The sequence below is a fragment of the Chiroxiphia lanceolata genome, chromosome 7 (assembly GCF_009829145.1).
Source record: "Chiroxiphia lanceolata isolate bChiLan1 chromosome 7, bChiLan1.pri, whole genome shotgun sequence".
NCBI classification, from domain to species: domain Eukaryota; kingdom Metazoa; phylum Chordata; class Aves; order Passeriformes; family Pipridae; genus Chiroxiphia; species Chiroxiphia lanceolata.
The window spans coordinates 14,214,978-14,230,582 of NC_045643.1; the positions used below are offsets into that span (position 1 = coordinate 14,214,978).

The 15,605-nt window shown below is 37.3% G+C and overlaps 1 protein-coding gene across 4 annotated transcripts in view; it reads left to right on the forward strand.

Annotated features, from left to right (window-relative positions):
- Positions 1-15,605, forward strand: part of RAPH1 (Ras association (RalGDS/AF-6) and pleckstrin homology domains 1) — an 87,204-nt gene that overhangs the window by 62,059 nt on the left and 9,540 nt on the right. For all 4 annotated transcript variants that reach the window (XM_032692974.1, XM_032692976.1, XM_032692977.1 and 1 more), the window contains exons 7-14: positions 447-606; positions 2,555-2,676; positions 4,307-4,372; positions 5,765-5,908; positions 7,124-7,234; positions 9,952-10,050; positions 10,642-10,762; positions 12,388-12,530. In XM_032692974.1, the coding sequence (XP_032548865.1) occupies positions 447-606; positions 2,555-2,676; positions 4,307-4,372; positions 5,765-5,908; positions 7,124-7,234; positions 9,952-10,050; positions 10,642-10,762; positions 12,388-12,530 (966 nt within the window). The remainder of the gene's footprint in view (positions 1-446; positions 607-2,554; positions 2,677-4,306; positions 4,373-5,764; positions 5,909-7,123; positions 7,235-9,951; positions 10,051-10,641; positions 10,763-12,387; positions 12,531-15,605) is intronic.

Sequence of the window (15,605 nt, forward strand, 5' to 3'; positions counted from 1 at the left end):
TATGGACAAAGGGGGCAGAAAGCTTGAACTGCAAATCTGAAAAATTCTGGTTCTTTGTAAGCTTGTGCAGAACTCTTTTGTTCCACCTACACATGTGAGAAAAATTGTCTCAAAGGCACATTATTAATCAGAACAGGTCACTTTGCCAGGAGGGATTTTTTTTTCCTCCATAACACACAACTAAAGCATGTTGTTGTTGTATCGGAAAGACTTTTATGTTTAATCTCTTATACTGAAGGAGAACAGTATCTTCTTGAGTGTCTGTGATACAAATATCATCATTTATGACTTCTCCCATTTTGAGGAAGTGTTTTGATTGAACTTAATATTTTATGGTAATTGTAAGAAAATCTTAGAAGAATAAACAAGATCTAATAAACAACCATATTTTTATGCGAAATGTGGTAAATTAATCCTTCTTGTTTTCCTAATTTTCTACTTAATAGTTGGTGATCAGAGTCCATATGTCTGATGACAGCTCAAAAACAATGATGGTGGATGAGAGGCAGACAGTGAGACAAGTATTAGACAATCTGATGGACAAATCACACTGTGGCTACAGTTTAGACTGGTCATTGGTGGAAACCATCTCTGAATTGCAAATGGGTAAGTAATAATTACAAGTATTTATAATTCTTACCTATTAATTAACAACAGTTGTCTATATCCTCAGAGTTATTTAAACACTTGGCTTCATAATGTTCATCATCCCGTTCGTTAATGTAGTAAGTGCTAATTCATTTAATGAAGCTCATGACTGACTTTGTGTCAGAATGATCTGGAAATTATTTCTTCTTTCATTTAAAAAGCATGGCTAAAGTCTTTGGTGTGATATAGTAATTTTACTAATGTCTAGTCACCAAGCCTCTTGATTTTGATGATTTTTTCACTGAAGAAACAGCTAAGGGATAAAAAACTTACCGTGCATCTTCCTCTTTATAAATAGTATTTTAAACTGATAGCTCTTATTGCAAAAAATCTGTCTATGTTTTTTCCCTGTTAAATATTTGAATGCAACAAGCAATATTCCTCTAAGAGCAGTTAAAACTCCTTTGCACTGCATTGCACATACCACAATGTAAGTTGTTCATTTAGCCAAAGGATACAGCATCTGAATGAAAAAGAAGGGGCATGGGTAAGGTGCACCTTACCCATTGACTTTGATAAAAGAAAAACCCAGAACTGAACCCAAATATCTTGATTTCAAATTGCAATGAAAATTAATATTTCCTCTCTCTTTTGGTGAAACCTTTTCTATATCAGGTAGTGTAGCATGTTAACATTGCTTATTGTTAGGGGGGAAAAAAAGGGTTGTTGTGAGGCGAATCTTCTACCTATCCAATGAAGGCTAAAAAACTTAAGATTTTAATAAACTGTGTTCTTGTAATGACAGTTGATATGTTTTGAGAGCTATCCACTTTCACTAATGAGGCTGAAGTGAGATGTGAGTTTTTGTATCACAGTGCTCTGAAGCTTTTTTGTTTTGTTGCTCTGTTAGGTGATGACTTTTTTACTTTCTTGGAAGTCAGTATTGCTGTGTTGTTGATAGAGCTTGATTTATTTTGTGGGAGAAAATCGTATTCTGCTTTCAGGTGCAGCTGAAAGGTCAAGCAAGTCCCAAATGATTCTGAAAAATTTATTTTGCTGAAATGCCACTGTATGGCCTATGTGAAGAGGGAACAAATTGCAGAAAGCTAGCTTCTACTTCAGTGTCTTTGAAAGGAGGAAAAACTTGGTCTAGTGCTTTCCTGAAGATGTCTCCTTCCTTATTTATTTTAGAATGAGAAAATTCAGCTATTTCTCTGCCATTTCAGGAAATTTTCCTCTTTTTCCTTAATCCGTTCTCTTTTGCCTATTTTCAGTATTCTGAAGGGCTAGTACTAGTGTACTAGTGATAAACTATTTCAACAGAGAGTCAAAGTTCAGAGTTCTCAGGAGCCATTGGTAATACATCATTTATTCATCAGGAGAGATTGTAAGAAGTGGACAGTGTCAGTTTTCAGACCTCTTTACAAAACCCCTACTAACCATGGGTATTCCACATTTCATAGGCATTTTGTTTTCCCTCTGATCATTGCCCATTACTTTTTTGATACTTAGATAGTGATTGGGGATGCAGTAACAATTTTTATGCTGAAAAAGCTGCCTAATACATTCCTCCAGGGGTTGTGTAGACCAGAGTACATATAAATGTGATAACCTTCTTATTTTTGCTCATAAACTTTGGAATATCATCATTGGAGTCTGCAGTGTTCGTGTGGGATGGTAGACTTTGTCAGATTAAAAAAACAAAACCACTTTGTGTGTTGCTGGAACTCTAAGCCTGAAGGTACAGAAGTCAGTGTTGAATGACTGTATGTGTAGAATTAACCCAGGCATGTCTGAAAGATGACTAAGTTCTTTTAGTTTCTTGGCATAAACTTCTTTCCATTGTAATAGACCTGGAACTCTATTTTCTCTGCATGTATGCCTTGTCTCCTAGATATGATGAGAGATTAATTTATCACAAAATGCAACATATTCAAATGTATTTGCTCTCTTGTTATTGCTGCAGAAAGGATCTTTGAAGATCATGAAAATTTAGTTGAAAATCTCCTGAACTGGACAAGAGACAGTCAAAACAAACTAATGTTTGTGGAACGTATAGAGAAATACGCACTTTTCAAGAATCCACAGGTAAGCCTGTGGTTCATGTTGAATGTGTGTGTGACTGATTGCAGCTTCAAACTTTTTTTGGTAGCATTCTTTTCCATTCTTTTTATGTGTTAAAATGCCAGGCAACTTTACACTTTGGCACTGTGTACATCCACAGTGCTGTTGGCACAAAATCAAGTCCTTAGCGGATAACTGAGCTGAAGCAATCTGTTTGCAAATGTGTTTGTGGGTAGTTTTAATGGAGATGAAGGCAGGCAGTTTCATGGGATTTACACTCAGTGCTGCTCAAATATGTAATTATGCCAGAAAGGTGTTGACAGATATTGCTAATAGTAGTGGTTCTGCACTGTGCATTCTTACATTGCTGGCAAGAAGGGGAAGACAAAATCTAAGAGAATAGCTTCTCCATGGTCACATGGCAAATGAAGAGAAGAGAGCATGTGTCCCTGTGGAAGCTGGGACCTGGTACTCACTTGGGTTTCCTGTTCCTTGGCTAGGAAACCAAAGACCCCACTTCTCTCTCAAATGACTTCAAAGACTTCTCTCAAGTGATATCTGGAAGCAGTTCAGTATTGTAAGGGAGTGGAGAAAAAGAAACAGCAAAGGAGAAAGTTGTTCTTTGAAGAATTTGAATTGAAAAGAACCGGATATCATATCACTTGATCTCTCTCTTAACTCTTAGCTAATGTGTTCCATTTGGGGTTATAGATTATTTTTATATCTATATGGCATCTGTGTGCTAATTTCTTGGATTTAAACTGGATATCAGTTTTGTAAGCTCATCCTTTGGGACAACAGCAGAGTATTGATTTTACTTCTTTTTAAGCAAGAACTGAAAACCAGGTCTTATTCAAGTGCTTTGCACTGAAACAGCAAAACTCTATGTCCTTTTTAAAAGCTTGTAGTTGATACATTTGCTGTCAGTACATATGGTAGGCACTGTCAACAAGGAGGTACCAACATAAACCTTGGTTTAAAATGTTGAACTGGCTCAACTTTATGAATATTTGGGGTTTTTCCAGTATTAGAGCTAGGGGTTAAGAAGATTGTTTTCCATTGCCCTAATCTTTTCCAAACCAAATAAGAGTACAAAACTTATTTAATAAGATATGGTACCTGTGCATACTTAGATTTCCTTTAAGAAGATGAGGAGTATTTTATTTGGTAATTCTTTGTGAAAAATAAATATTTTTATTCAGCAAAACTGTCAGGGCAAGATGGAACAAAGTACATTGCTTCTGTGTGTGCTTCTTTGAATGCAGAAATAATGGCAGTATGTAACAAGTTTAAAGATCTCTGGGGTTTTCTATATTTTTGTTGTGGGATCTTCAAGTTCATAGTATTTTTATTTTTGGATGCATTGTAACAGACAGCTGTTTGATTCATGGAAAGTTAGGACAATGTCGTTGTGAGGCTGTTAAGAGTATGGACTGATTGATAGTTCTGGTAAAGGTGATTATAAGTTAGAGCAATGTATTATTTAGCAGTCTGACAGAAAGTTTCAGTTAAACTACAAAGTTTTGTTTAGTTCACACATTGTTCTTAGTTAATAGCTGGGTTTTTTCTTACTGCTACAGAAAGGAGAACAAGAAATATCATTTGGCTTGATTTCAGAATGTCTATAGAAATACTAAGCTTTCTTTTGTTACAGAACTATCTTCTGGGGAAGAAAGAAACCTCTGAGATGGCAGACAGAAATAAAGAGGTGCTGCTAGAGGTAGGAATGCCAAACCAAAAAGGACATACTGATCGTTTTGGAGCTTGAAGCTAAACTCCAGAAGGTTGTGGTGATTGGAATTGATGGACAGAGCTGAATGTAATTGTGGAAGACTGTGAATGGAATGTGTTATATTTGAGATAATAGGGTTTTTTCATGTTACACTGTTTCAGATGCAATCAGTTAATATAAAGTTTCTGTATTTAGTTTAGTATCCAAAATACCATACACAGTGATAATCAAAATGAGGTTGCCTGTAACTAGGGCTAAAACCTGTTGACATTTGTTGAACTGTCACCTGGGGTTTTTGACCTCTGGTGGTAGAGATTTTTTTTATAGTATTTTCCAAATTCTTGTTTTCTACAGAATTCTATAGCACTGGTTTTAGTGACTGGTCTAAGTTAATATTTTAAATTTTGTTAATAAGTGAAGTAGTTAAGAATTGTTTCAATTACATTTAAAATAAAAACCAAATATTGAATTTTTAAAAACAAGTGACAAAAAAGTAATTATATCAAACATATTAAGCAGTCTGCAGAACCATGGACATGGAGCAAATAAAGCAAACAGAAAGCATGACCTTCATAAACTGAAAACTGAATGTTTTTGTGACATGGCTGAAGTGCCATAGGTTTCACTTGATTTCCAGAATAATGGTTATGATAGTCACACAAAAGTAAATATTTTGAGTATTTAATTTTGGATTAAACTTAATACAGTTTAACTTATTAGTAGCATACACATGTTCTTAGTATATTGTTAATACAGGTTTTAATAAGGGTTTGTGTGTATACTGGGGATCAAAAAGATGCTTGAAGTCATGGCATGCAGAGAGTTGCAATTCTACCTTATTCTTTCTATCTTCTAGGTTTATTCACAAGTCTCTGTGCTGCATATTAATCTGGAGTGTATTTAAAGCATTTTTTTTCTCTGTTAACTCTTTATAAATAGAACCTTGACAGAAGTTCTAGTGTTGATGGCAGTTAGTAGGAGCAAAGTATTCCTGGAATGAATTATAGCTGTAGCTGATGGATGTGCAATTAGGTTTTGTGGATGCTTACACGTATGAGGCTGTATCTGTAGGGTGACCTCATGACCTTAAAGCCAGCAAAGCCATTGGGGGCTCTATTACTGATCTGCAGTGGTTAGAAAATCTTTTCAGTAACTGCTAATAGGTTTTTTTTTTTTGTCATTGTTGCACTGAACCAATGCTAAGGTGCTAAGCACCTTATTACTTCTATGATTAATCTGTAATTCATACCACTGTGTGAAAAAAAAAAAGCTATGCCTGTTATGTGCTCATTCCTTAGATAAAGGATTTCAGTCATCAAAAACAAACCAATGTATGCTCTATGTTCTGTCTGTTTCCCAAACCACTGTGTTTATCGGCAGGAATGTTTCTGTGGAAGTTCTGTAACTGTGCCAGAGATTGAGGGAGTTTTGTGGCTGAAAGAGGATGGTAAGAAGTCTTGGAAGAAACGTTACTTTCTTCTTCGGGCTTCTGGAATCTACTATGTCCCTAAAGGGAAAGCAAAGGTATGCTATTTTAAAGCAATTTCCCTGAATTGTTTATTGCTGGTAAATAGTGCATATGAGACTTTAAATTTTGACTTAGCTGTGCCTTTCCTAGTGCCACATCCTTAATTAAAAAAGCTAACTTTATCATAGAAATGTGGTGTAAATTACTGTGGCAGCACTTGTTGTGAAGGATATAACCCCAAATTTAAAAATACAAGAAGGTAAGTGTCTGCTTTTTGAGTGAGTTTAGGGTTAGGTGATCAGAAGTACTTGAGGAAAAATTTTTGGTGGACCTAAGAAGCTATCTTTTTCTCAAGCATAAATGAAATGGAGGACCAAATGGCACTGCAACTGCCAATTGTGGAGTAGCAGACCAAATCCACAATCAGTCTGAATAATTTCATTGGGTTTAGTTAATTCATATAAATGGGATTCTTCTTGGACCAATTGGTGCTATGTTTTTTGAAACTGATAATTACAATACCATTTCTTCAGTGTCAATGCTGTTCTGTGTATTGATAATGAGAAGTAAATAGAAAACTGCTACAAATATATCACATCTTCAGGGCTGAACTACTGTTTGTTCAAGTTGTCCATGAATTCATCAATCTCGACAGCATCAACCGATTCTCAGGACGGGAAGTCCACCTCCCACACAGCTGGCAATGAAGAGGAAATCTCTGTCAGTGCATCAACTCCCTTTAGAGTTGAATACGTGCCAGATGTTCTTTCCACAGCCTTTTGCTTTGTTAAAACAATCTGTATGCAAGTGGCCTGTTGAAATTCTGTGCCCTACGATCACTGCCAAACATCTTTAGAATTCTACTCACAGTCACACTGGAATTTGGACAACTCAGTTATTACTGAGATTAAATGTAACCAACAGCTCTTAACTTTCTGGTCCACCAATCATATTTACTTTCTTCTGATACCTACTCTGACTGCACATTAGTAGCCCAGTGTAAATGTCAAAAGGCAAAATGCGGACAAAACACAAAAAACAGACTGAATTTGAAAAAGAATATGCTGGTTAAAAATGAAGGTCTAATGCAAGAGTTTATGCGTGGCTGTATCTCCTTCTTGTATTGGTAGTTTTCTAATCAGATGGAAACTAATATTTGACCTTAGCTAGACCTTTTATTAGTATTGGATCTTAACATTAGGCTGATTTTGCCAATGTGTGTGGATTTCTTCTAAAGATATATTGTAAATTACTATTTTTGTTTTTCATAGGTCTCAAGGGATCTTGTGTGCTTTCTACAGCTAGACCATGTCAGTGTTTACTATGGACAGGACTATCGGAACAAATACAAAGCACCCACAGACTACTGTTTAGTGCTAAAGGTAACACTGCAGCAACGTGGTATACCTTGAATACACTTTTACTTCTTCTGAATGCTTTTCTTTTTATTTTCCTCTAGTTCTTGTATACAACACAAGCAGTTAGTGAACAGTTGTCACCTGTTCTCAGTGCTCCTTGTGACTTTGTGAATGTTTTCATATTGCTCTGAATTGTTTTATTTCCAGACTAATGAGCACCAGTCTTATTTAACTGTTCATCATACTCTAAAACATACACTAAACTCTTCTTTTCCATTTGGCAACCCTATACCTTACAGCAGTTTAGGTTCAGTGAGATAATATCCTTGAAATGCTAACTTTGGGGAGTTGCCATCTTCTCAGAGTGTAGGTCCAGAGCTGGGCAGAAATTTATATTAGAGATTCAAGTCTACCCTTGTTGCCCAATCTGGGGGAAAGGGGATGCTGTAAAGGAAGAAGCTTCTGAGTATAAAGGACAGGTAGAAAGAACAAGTAGCAAAAACTGTTATAAAACTGGTGACCTGATCTTAAACTATGAGAATAATAACTTGAGTACGTCAGGGTTAATTGCATCGACACATCTCCCAGTTTCTCTTGACTCCCACACAGTGCTCAGAATGGTGTCGGTTCCTGCAAGATAACTGGGTACAAAGCTATTTTAAAACACTGTGTTCACAGCAAGTAAAGTGTCATCATGGATTTGAAAGTGGTGCCAGTAGCAAGAGATGGTTATAGTTGCACTTTTCCCCTCCCTGATGTGTAGCTCATGCGGTGGTGTATATGTCAGTACATTAGACTGGTTAATATATCTGGAGTGTGTGGCTGTCCACTGCCTGAAAAAGGATTTCATCTTCAAATAGACAGGGCAACATGCATTTGAGCCCACTCTATGGTAGACACTGAATATTAAATATGGGACATGATATTCGTGGAGAAAGCACACAACTGAAACTAGAAGTATTTTCCATGTCCTTATAGGTCATTGATGCAGTTAATTGAATGCAGCCAAAAATGTCAGTGTTTGTAAGTATTTATAAATTGCTTGAACTAAATTGATTTCGTCTGCTTACATGTCACTTTCTGTCCATATCATTTGGACTGGTTGATAGTGAATTATTTTTTCAGACTTGTTGGCTCACAGAGTAAAACAGACTTAAGTAGATTTTTTTTAAAAAAAAGTATTGCCATTCTGAGCATAAAATTTGATGGTAACATTTTCATGTCTTCATTTATATGTCAAGATTGTCCCTTAAAGTAAATTAATGGGGTAGTTGGATAACTTACACAAAGTGAAGCTGTATTTTCAGTGTGGAACTGATGAATCACCAAATTATTATCTTAAGCAGGATTGAGTTCTGCCTTCCTCAATTATTATAATGTTACATCAATGTTTTATATTAGTATGAATGTATAGAAATCACACACATTTTTTTACTAGAAATACAGTTTTGTGCTGCAAAGATTCACTACACTGGGCAGTATCTCCCAAAACATGAACATGGACATGTTTTGGGAGAGGTGAATGGCAAATACAAACTGAAGGTCCGATTCTCTGGATTTGTCTTTGTGTTCACTTCCTTTGTTTGTATCAAAACTTACTCTGTTCAAGCCAGGTGCTGTGCTTATATTGTTAAATACAGCATTTGTGTGCTAGTATTTGATAATAACTCTTTGGTCCTAAATGGTAGATTTTTGAGAGATTTTCTTATTTCTATACAACCAAATTTTTGAACAAGTCCAGGAAGAAGATGTCTTGTTAGCAAAGTAATGGTGCTTATATAGAATCATTACACAACCTGTATGTGAAGGAGGCTAGAAGTGAAAAATGAAAGCGATTATCTAATAGCATAAGGAGGTCTGTTATATATATTCTGTTTATGGAGATAAACATGTTCTATTCATACTGAAATAATTGTGTTGACAGACAACAGGATAAAATACTCTGAAAAGAGATGAAAAGTCCTCTGATATGTTTCTGAGATTCTTCAGCAAAACTTAAATACCTACGATCATCTAGCAAAACTCTGTGTCACTGAACTGTAAGCTAACAGAGGAAATGATAAGAACCTGAGTATTAAGAGTTGCCCCAACAGCTGAGAGACGTGTAACTTCTACAGCATGGACAAGAAGCAACTGAATAATCAATCCATTCAGAATGATTTGCGGGGTCTGACTTCTGAAAAATATGCATTTGTTTCTTGACTTCTGAATTTATAAATACAGCATGTTTTCTTTTTTATACATGCATGTGGGAGCAGCAAGTATTTTAGATGATAACCCTGTATCAGTACAGCAGGAACCTGGAAGGCTCTACAAGCTGAAAATGTAATTATGCTTAACAGCATGTCATTTAGGGAGTGTTTGTTTCCTTCTAGGGTTTTTTTTTTTGATGTGACAAAAAGGTGAAATGTTAGTTGTCTCCCTCAGGCAGTGGGTTAGTTCAGAGGTACAGAAGGCTGGTGTTAGGTAGACAGTACTAAAGCCCTAAAATAATGGAAGACTTACCCTTTCTTAGTGTTTCAAATCTGAAGTCGGTGCACACTGGACACACTGCCAATCCCTGTGTGAAGCAATCCTCACTGAAATTCACCTCCTGGAATAGTCTGAAACATTTTTAACTGGGTTCAAATGCAGACTTCTGTTGAAGAGCTTCCAACATTGTTTGTCTGTATAGACCTCAACAACTTTCCTTGCATTCCTAGCTTTTAAAGTATTGATGAGAGTTAACAATTTTTCTGCAGCATCCTCAGATCCAGAAGAAATCCCAGTATATCAAGTATCTTTGCTGTGATGATGTAAGAACTCTACACCAGTGGATCAATGGCATCCGCATTGCTAAGGTAACCTCTAGGCAGTCGTGCACTTTGTCGTGAGGAGTTGTCATCACCTGTTTAAAACTATTTACAGTTACTTAGCAAAATACATGTTAAATCTAACTTCCCTCTGTTTGACTATTCTGAACATGAACTGTACAGTCTTCTTAGGTATTTAATTCCCTAGCAAAAATTATTAGGCTTTGTTGTTATAATAATTCAGCAATTGGGCCCTTTCTTCTTGTTTCTGCTGCACCCCTGTCACATGGCAAAGTTCTAACTGCCATGCATCATGGAGAGATTTTAGCCAGCTCCCTTACAGATTTTAGAAAACAGAGTTGTTTTCTAAGATCCCCAGCTTGGCTTAGTTTATTCATTGGACCATTTCTTGCTTGACACTATCTCTTCCAGCATAAATAAATTGTTTTTCTTTCTCTCAGCAATTCACTAATTAAAAAACCCCAAAATATTGCCTGAGCTCCTTTAACAGAGAGCCTGTTGTTGCTTTCTGGAAGGGAAAAAAAGCGTGAAATAGAGAAGCCAGAGGTGGAGCTCAACAGTCTGAAAAGGGTACACAGACTATATACAGTTGTTAAATTTGTTTGTCATTTTGCTTAGTATGGGAAGCAACTATACATGAACTATCAGGAAGCATTGAAGAGAACAGAATCGGCATATGACTGGACTTCCTTGTCTAGCTCCAGTATCAAGTCAGGTTCCAGCTCATCTAGTCTGCCAGGTAATAATGTGATCTATCTCCTAATACAAAGATTTTAATTACCTTTTTTATCATCTACTGTCTGGACACTTCAAAAGAGAAACCATTGCAGGAAATGGACGGTTTCTCCAAAGTCTTTTATGCTATGTTTAGTCTAAACCACTGACTTTATGTTTAACATAAAAACATGTAAATAGTTATATTGTTATATTACTCACAGTGGTGTATGTATTTGAAACACATAGTACTTTCTTGTTCACCTCCAAAGAAGAGTGTTCTGATACTGAGAAGAGGAAATATAATTTTGAATTCCCAATTCCTCTATGTTTCATCTATTGGAAAAATCAAATTTGTGTTATAATGATGCATAGAATGGGCATCTGCAGCTTTTAAACTGCTTTTGTTGACTGAAATATTTGAGATTGGAAAATGAGAGATAGTCCCTCTCCAAAGGCAAAAATCCAAACAATCACTTTAGAGACAAGCTTTAAAAATACTGTTTCTGTTCCTATGTCAGACTGTACCTGTCTGCAGTAATGTGCTCCTGTTTACCTCTCAGCAGGACTGGGACTGACTTTTTGGAGGAGATAACAGTTTAAAAATTGATGAATGGTTTATATAGTGTCATTTCACTGTTCAGAGGTGACTGATGCTTTGCCAGGTTGTTCTGAACCCTCAGGGGCTGGATTAATTATTGAAAATGTGCAGTAGAGTGTGAGAGTGTTTTGTCCACTGAGACACAGGTCGGGAAGTAATGCTACTGAATTGGACAGGTTCAGAAAGTAGGCTGTGAGAATGAGATAAGCAAGTTCAGCCCAACTGGGAAGGCATCTTTTTGGCTGTGTGGTGTAGCTTGCCAGGTGTAGCAGTAAGTTCTTGGTTATTAACAATTTCTCCATCCCAGTTGGGTATTTTTCTGATCAACTGTCTCTTATAGGGAGCTGAGCCACAGCCACCAGCCATGAGTGCTCTGCCAGAACTGCATTCCAACCTGTGCCTAGATGCTCTTTTTTTCCTAGCACAGTTTGGGATTACACAGAAAGCAGGTACCAGGCTGAATAAAATGGTCTGGCAGCAGCTGCTGTCTTTTCAAGATGTCCTGTGGGACCAGAGCATCATCAGTGTTGGATAGTGTTGGGTAGCTCATCATTTCTTCTCTTCTGCTGAGGAATGGGTTGTTGGAAGCAGTCTCCTGCCTTGGCTAGTGTAGTTTGCCTGTCCTTGGCCTGTGTCCAGTGTTTGTTTCTAAGGTTGTGCTGGGGAGGAATGCTGGAGAGAGCAGGCTGCATGCACTGCATAAAATATGGCTTTTCCTGAAGTGCAGGAGCTGCTGGGTGTTTCAGAACCCATACAACTGCAGTGTGTTTTTACTTTGGAGTGTATCTGACATGCTGCCATCTTTGTGTAGCTTCGGGTTTGATTGATACCAGGGATCTATTGCACTGTTTTATTTTCCAGACAGTAGTGGCTTAAATGTGAGCTAGAGCGTATGCAGTAGTTACTGGGAGCAATGTCCTTTGGTGGGATAACTTGTTTAACAGCAGTGACCAATAAGTGTCACACAGATTTGCATTATAAGCATACTGACTTTACTCTTATATTCAGAAACATATGCTAATTGTTTCTTAATTTTTTTTTCTGAACAGAATCTCAATCAAATCATTCTAATCAGTCTGACAGTGGAGTTTCTGACACCCAGCCAGCTGGACATGTCCGTTCCCAAAGTATTGTCAGCTCCATGTTCTCCGAGGCCTGGAAACGAGGCACTCAACTGGAGGAATCCAGCAAGGTAACAAGAAGACTTTAGTTTGAGAACCAACATTCAACCAGTTGTATGACACAGAGTGATATACCTCTTCCACCTCTGTCCTGAGTGCATTTCTTCTCTTTTTTACCTTACATTATTGATTTACACTTCTATATAATTGTTTTTTCAGGATTGATTTTTCAGGGAATTCAACCCTGGAACTTTCTGTTCTTGCTTTTATTTGTGTGCACAGAAGCCCTCTGTTCTTTGAAGGCGTGATACAGCCCTTCTCATAGAGTCGTATTAACTAATGTTGAATGAAGGCAAAATAAAATGATAAGCTGTTAACAAGTTGAATGAAATTCTTTCACTATGATATTTCTCCAGTTAGGTAGCCACATCTTCCCATTGTAAAGATGCAAATAACTGAGACCTGAAGGCAGGTATATCTGTTTTGAAGTACTTCAGTAGTACTTTTCACTCAAACCTTTTACTCGAAAGTTTTGTTATATTAGGTGGAAATGGAAACAGTAACCTCAGACACAGTCAAAACAAAAGTACTGACGTTGACAGCAGTTGTGAACTGAGGCAGACTCGGTATCTACTCTTGCTGGTAAAGAGTTACAAAAGATTTTAACTCACTGAACCTGGGGCTCAGGTCTGTTGTGATTTGGTTAGTTTTCTGTTCTTGTGGTAGTTGACTGGTGTACTTCCTGGGGAAGATTTCCAAACACAGCAAAAGTTCCACTTAAGTTGGTTTGTTGTCAGGTTCAAAGGAATCTCCAGGTTTGAGACCAGCCTTGATGTCATTAACTGTAGTAGCTACACGAGGAATTACATTGGCAGGACACTATGAGAAGCTGTCTTCTGTCAAGTCTGAACCTTCCCCAGACCCCAGGTTCAAGCTAGAGAAGCAAGCTTTTTAAAACTAAAACTAAATCCATGCATCGCTACACCTGGCACTGGTGCTTCAGATAAAAAACTAAAAATAAGATAAAACATCACGTTTTCAGCTAAGAAAGCACGTGTGACAATGTGAAAGCTGACATGCCTGCATTCTTTGGGGTTCATAACTTTTCTGCAGTGCCTGCTGGCTTGGAAATTGTCTGATTCTAATAGTACTCAGTCCAGGAATGTAGCTTGCTAAATTGCGATCCAAGTTTTTCTACTGCATGAGTGCAACACCTGGTGTATGTCCATCAGCAGATGGCTTGTGCATGGGTACAGGGTGCATCTTTTCTTCAGGAGTGGGATAGATGCACAAGATGAGGTACTTGCTAGCAGATATCTGACAGAGGTGAGAGTACTGCTGTGAGAATGGTAATGTTCCTGTTTCCTCGAGTTTTGGGTTCAGTGTAAAAATCCTGCTGCTACACTCAGTGAGCCTTTAGGCAAAAGTTTGAAGTTTACCACCATGGGTCACTGTTGCTCTTATTAAGTCTGTAGTGCTGCTGGTAATCACTCATTTAAATAATCCCCAAGAATTTTTATGTTGTCTGATAAAAGCCATTTTAAAACTAAAATGTTCATAATACTTCCTCTTGAGGGCCATCCATGTCTCAAGATTTCATCAAATTCCTTTTTGTGCACAAATCCAAGAAAGGGTGTATTTCATTACCTCATGCATAACACAGGTAAATGAATCGCCCTAAAACTTCCAAAGAATCCAAATGAAATGAACCATGTAAAGTTATCATTTGAAGTCATGTTAAAAAATTCTGAGTGAATTGGTGACAGTGAAACTACAGTACAGGTTTGGCTCAGGGAACAAATAACTAATAATTCAGATTGGCAGTGGAAAATGTTAGGCTGTGTGGCAAGAAAGGAAACAACTGTGTTGAAAGAATTGTAGTTTACATGGGACATGCTGTTTTAGGGAGATAAGTCTCCAAACAGTTATTTCAGAGGCAGTGCTTTGGTGACAAAGCTGGCTTAAGACATTCATGTGGGCAGGTTGGTGCAAGTGCCAGGACATGTCCAGCATGTCCTTCCCCTTCTGCAACAGCTCTCTCCCACCTTGTCACCCTTGGCTCATCCCCCTCGGCAAGCAGAGCAGAACATAGCATGCTTTTTGGCTCAGCAGGGATGTGATGTTGATGCTGGATCTCCAGCCAGGTTGTTGCACTGGTTGGCTAGTGGCTAACAAATTAATAATGGGTGAGTTCTACCTGCTTTTCCCTCATTTACCAGCTGCCAGTAACTTCACAACAACTTATTGAAGCTGAAAACATACTGAGATTTCTAGGAGTTTGTCATATTTGACCTAAATTTGCTAACCAGTCCAAAGGCAATTAGCATGGCAAAAGAGATGCAAACAGTTCAGTTGCAAAGGTTTGTTTTCTTAGGAAAAAAATAGCTAAAAACTCCCACAGTTGATACTTCAAAAATAGATACTATTGTTTTTATAGCATTTCTGAGAATTCCAGGTAGTCATGAAGATGCATGTTACAAATATGAAATTGCTAGTATGTAATAAGTAATTTCTCAAGATACACAGAAGGATGTCACATAGTTGTAAGGCCAAAAAAATCACAATTATCTCTTTCAAGGTTCTTCTGTAAACAAAGTATGACTAAATATGTTTCTGGATGTGGAAATTTTATTTGATTCTGTGGAGATGTGAGGGGCTTCCCCTTCTCAGATGCACAATAGTCTTTTCCCTGTTGTGTTTAATTTGCTCACTGTGAAAATAACTGCCTTCAATGGGTATGAGGAAAACTCCCTCTTTCAAATATATCTAAGATTTTTAAAAAAATGTTTCACAAAGTGCAGATAATCCATCCACTTCATATTTTGAAAGATTGCTCTTTACCCAAAGCATACTTTATTCATCTGTTCACATTGTTCACAGTTGGGCAGTGAAGATCATTATGCCTTAGTTTGTTTGTTAGATTTTAAACACATTATTTCAAATGGGATGCTACAACAAGCATCAAAATGCATGGTCACTGTGTCTGCTTTAAGGGACAAATTGAAGATTCTCCAAGGTCTTGCCATTCAGGGATAGTTATTCTGTTATGCCTTCATCTCCCTCTCTGTCTGTTTTATTGCACTTTTACTTTTCCTATTGCCTTTTGCTGTCTTAGGTGTCAAAAGTGAAGCTCAGCACAACTAAAG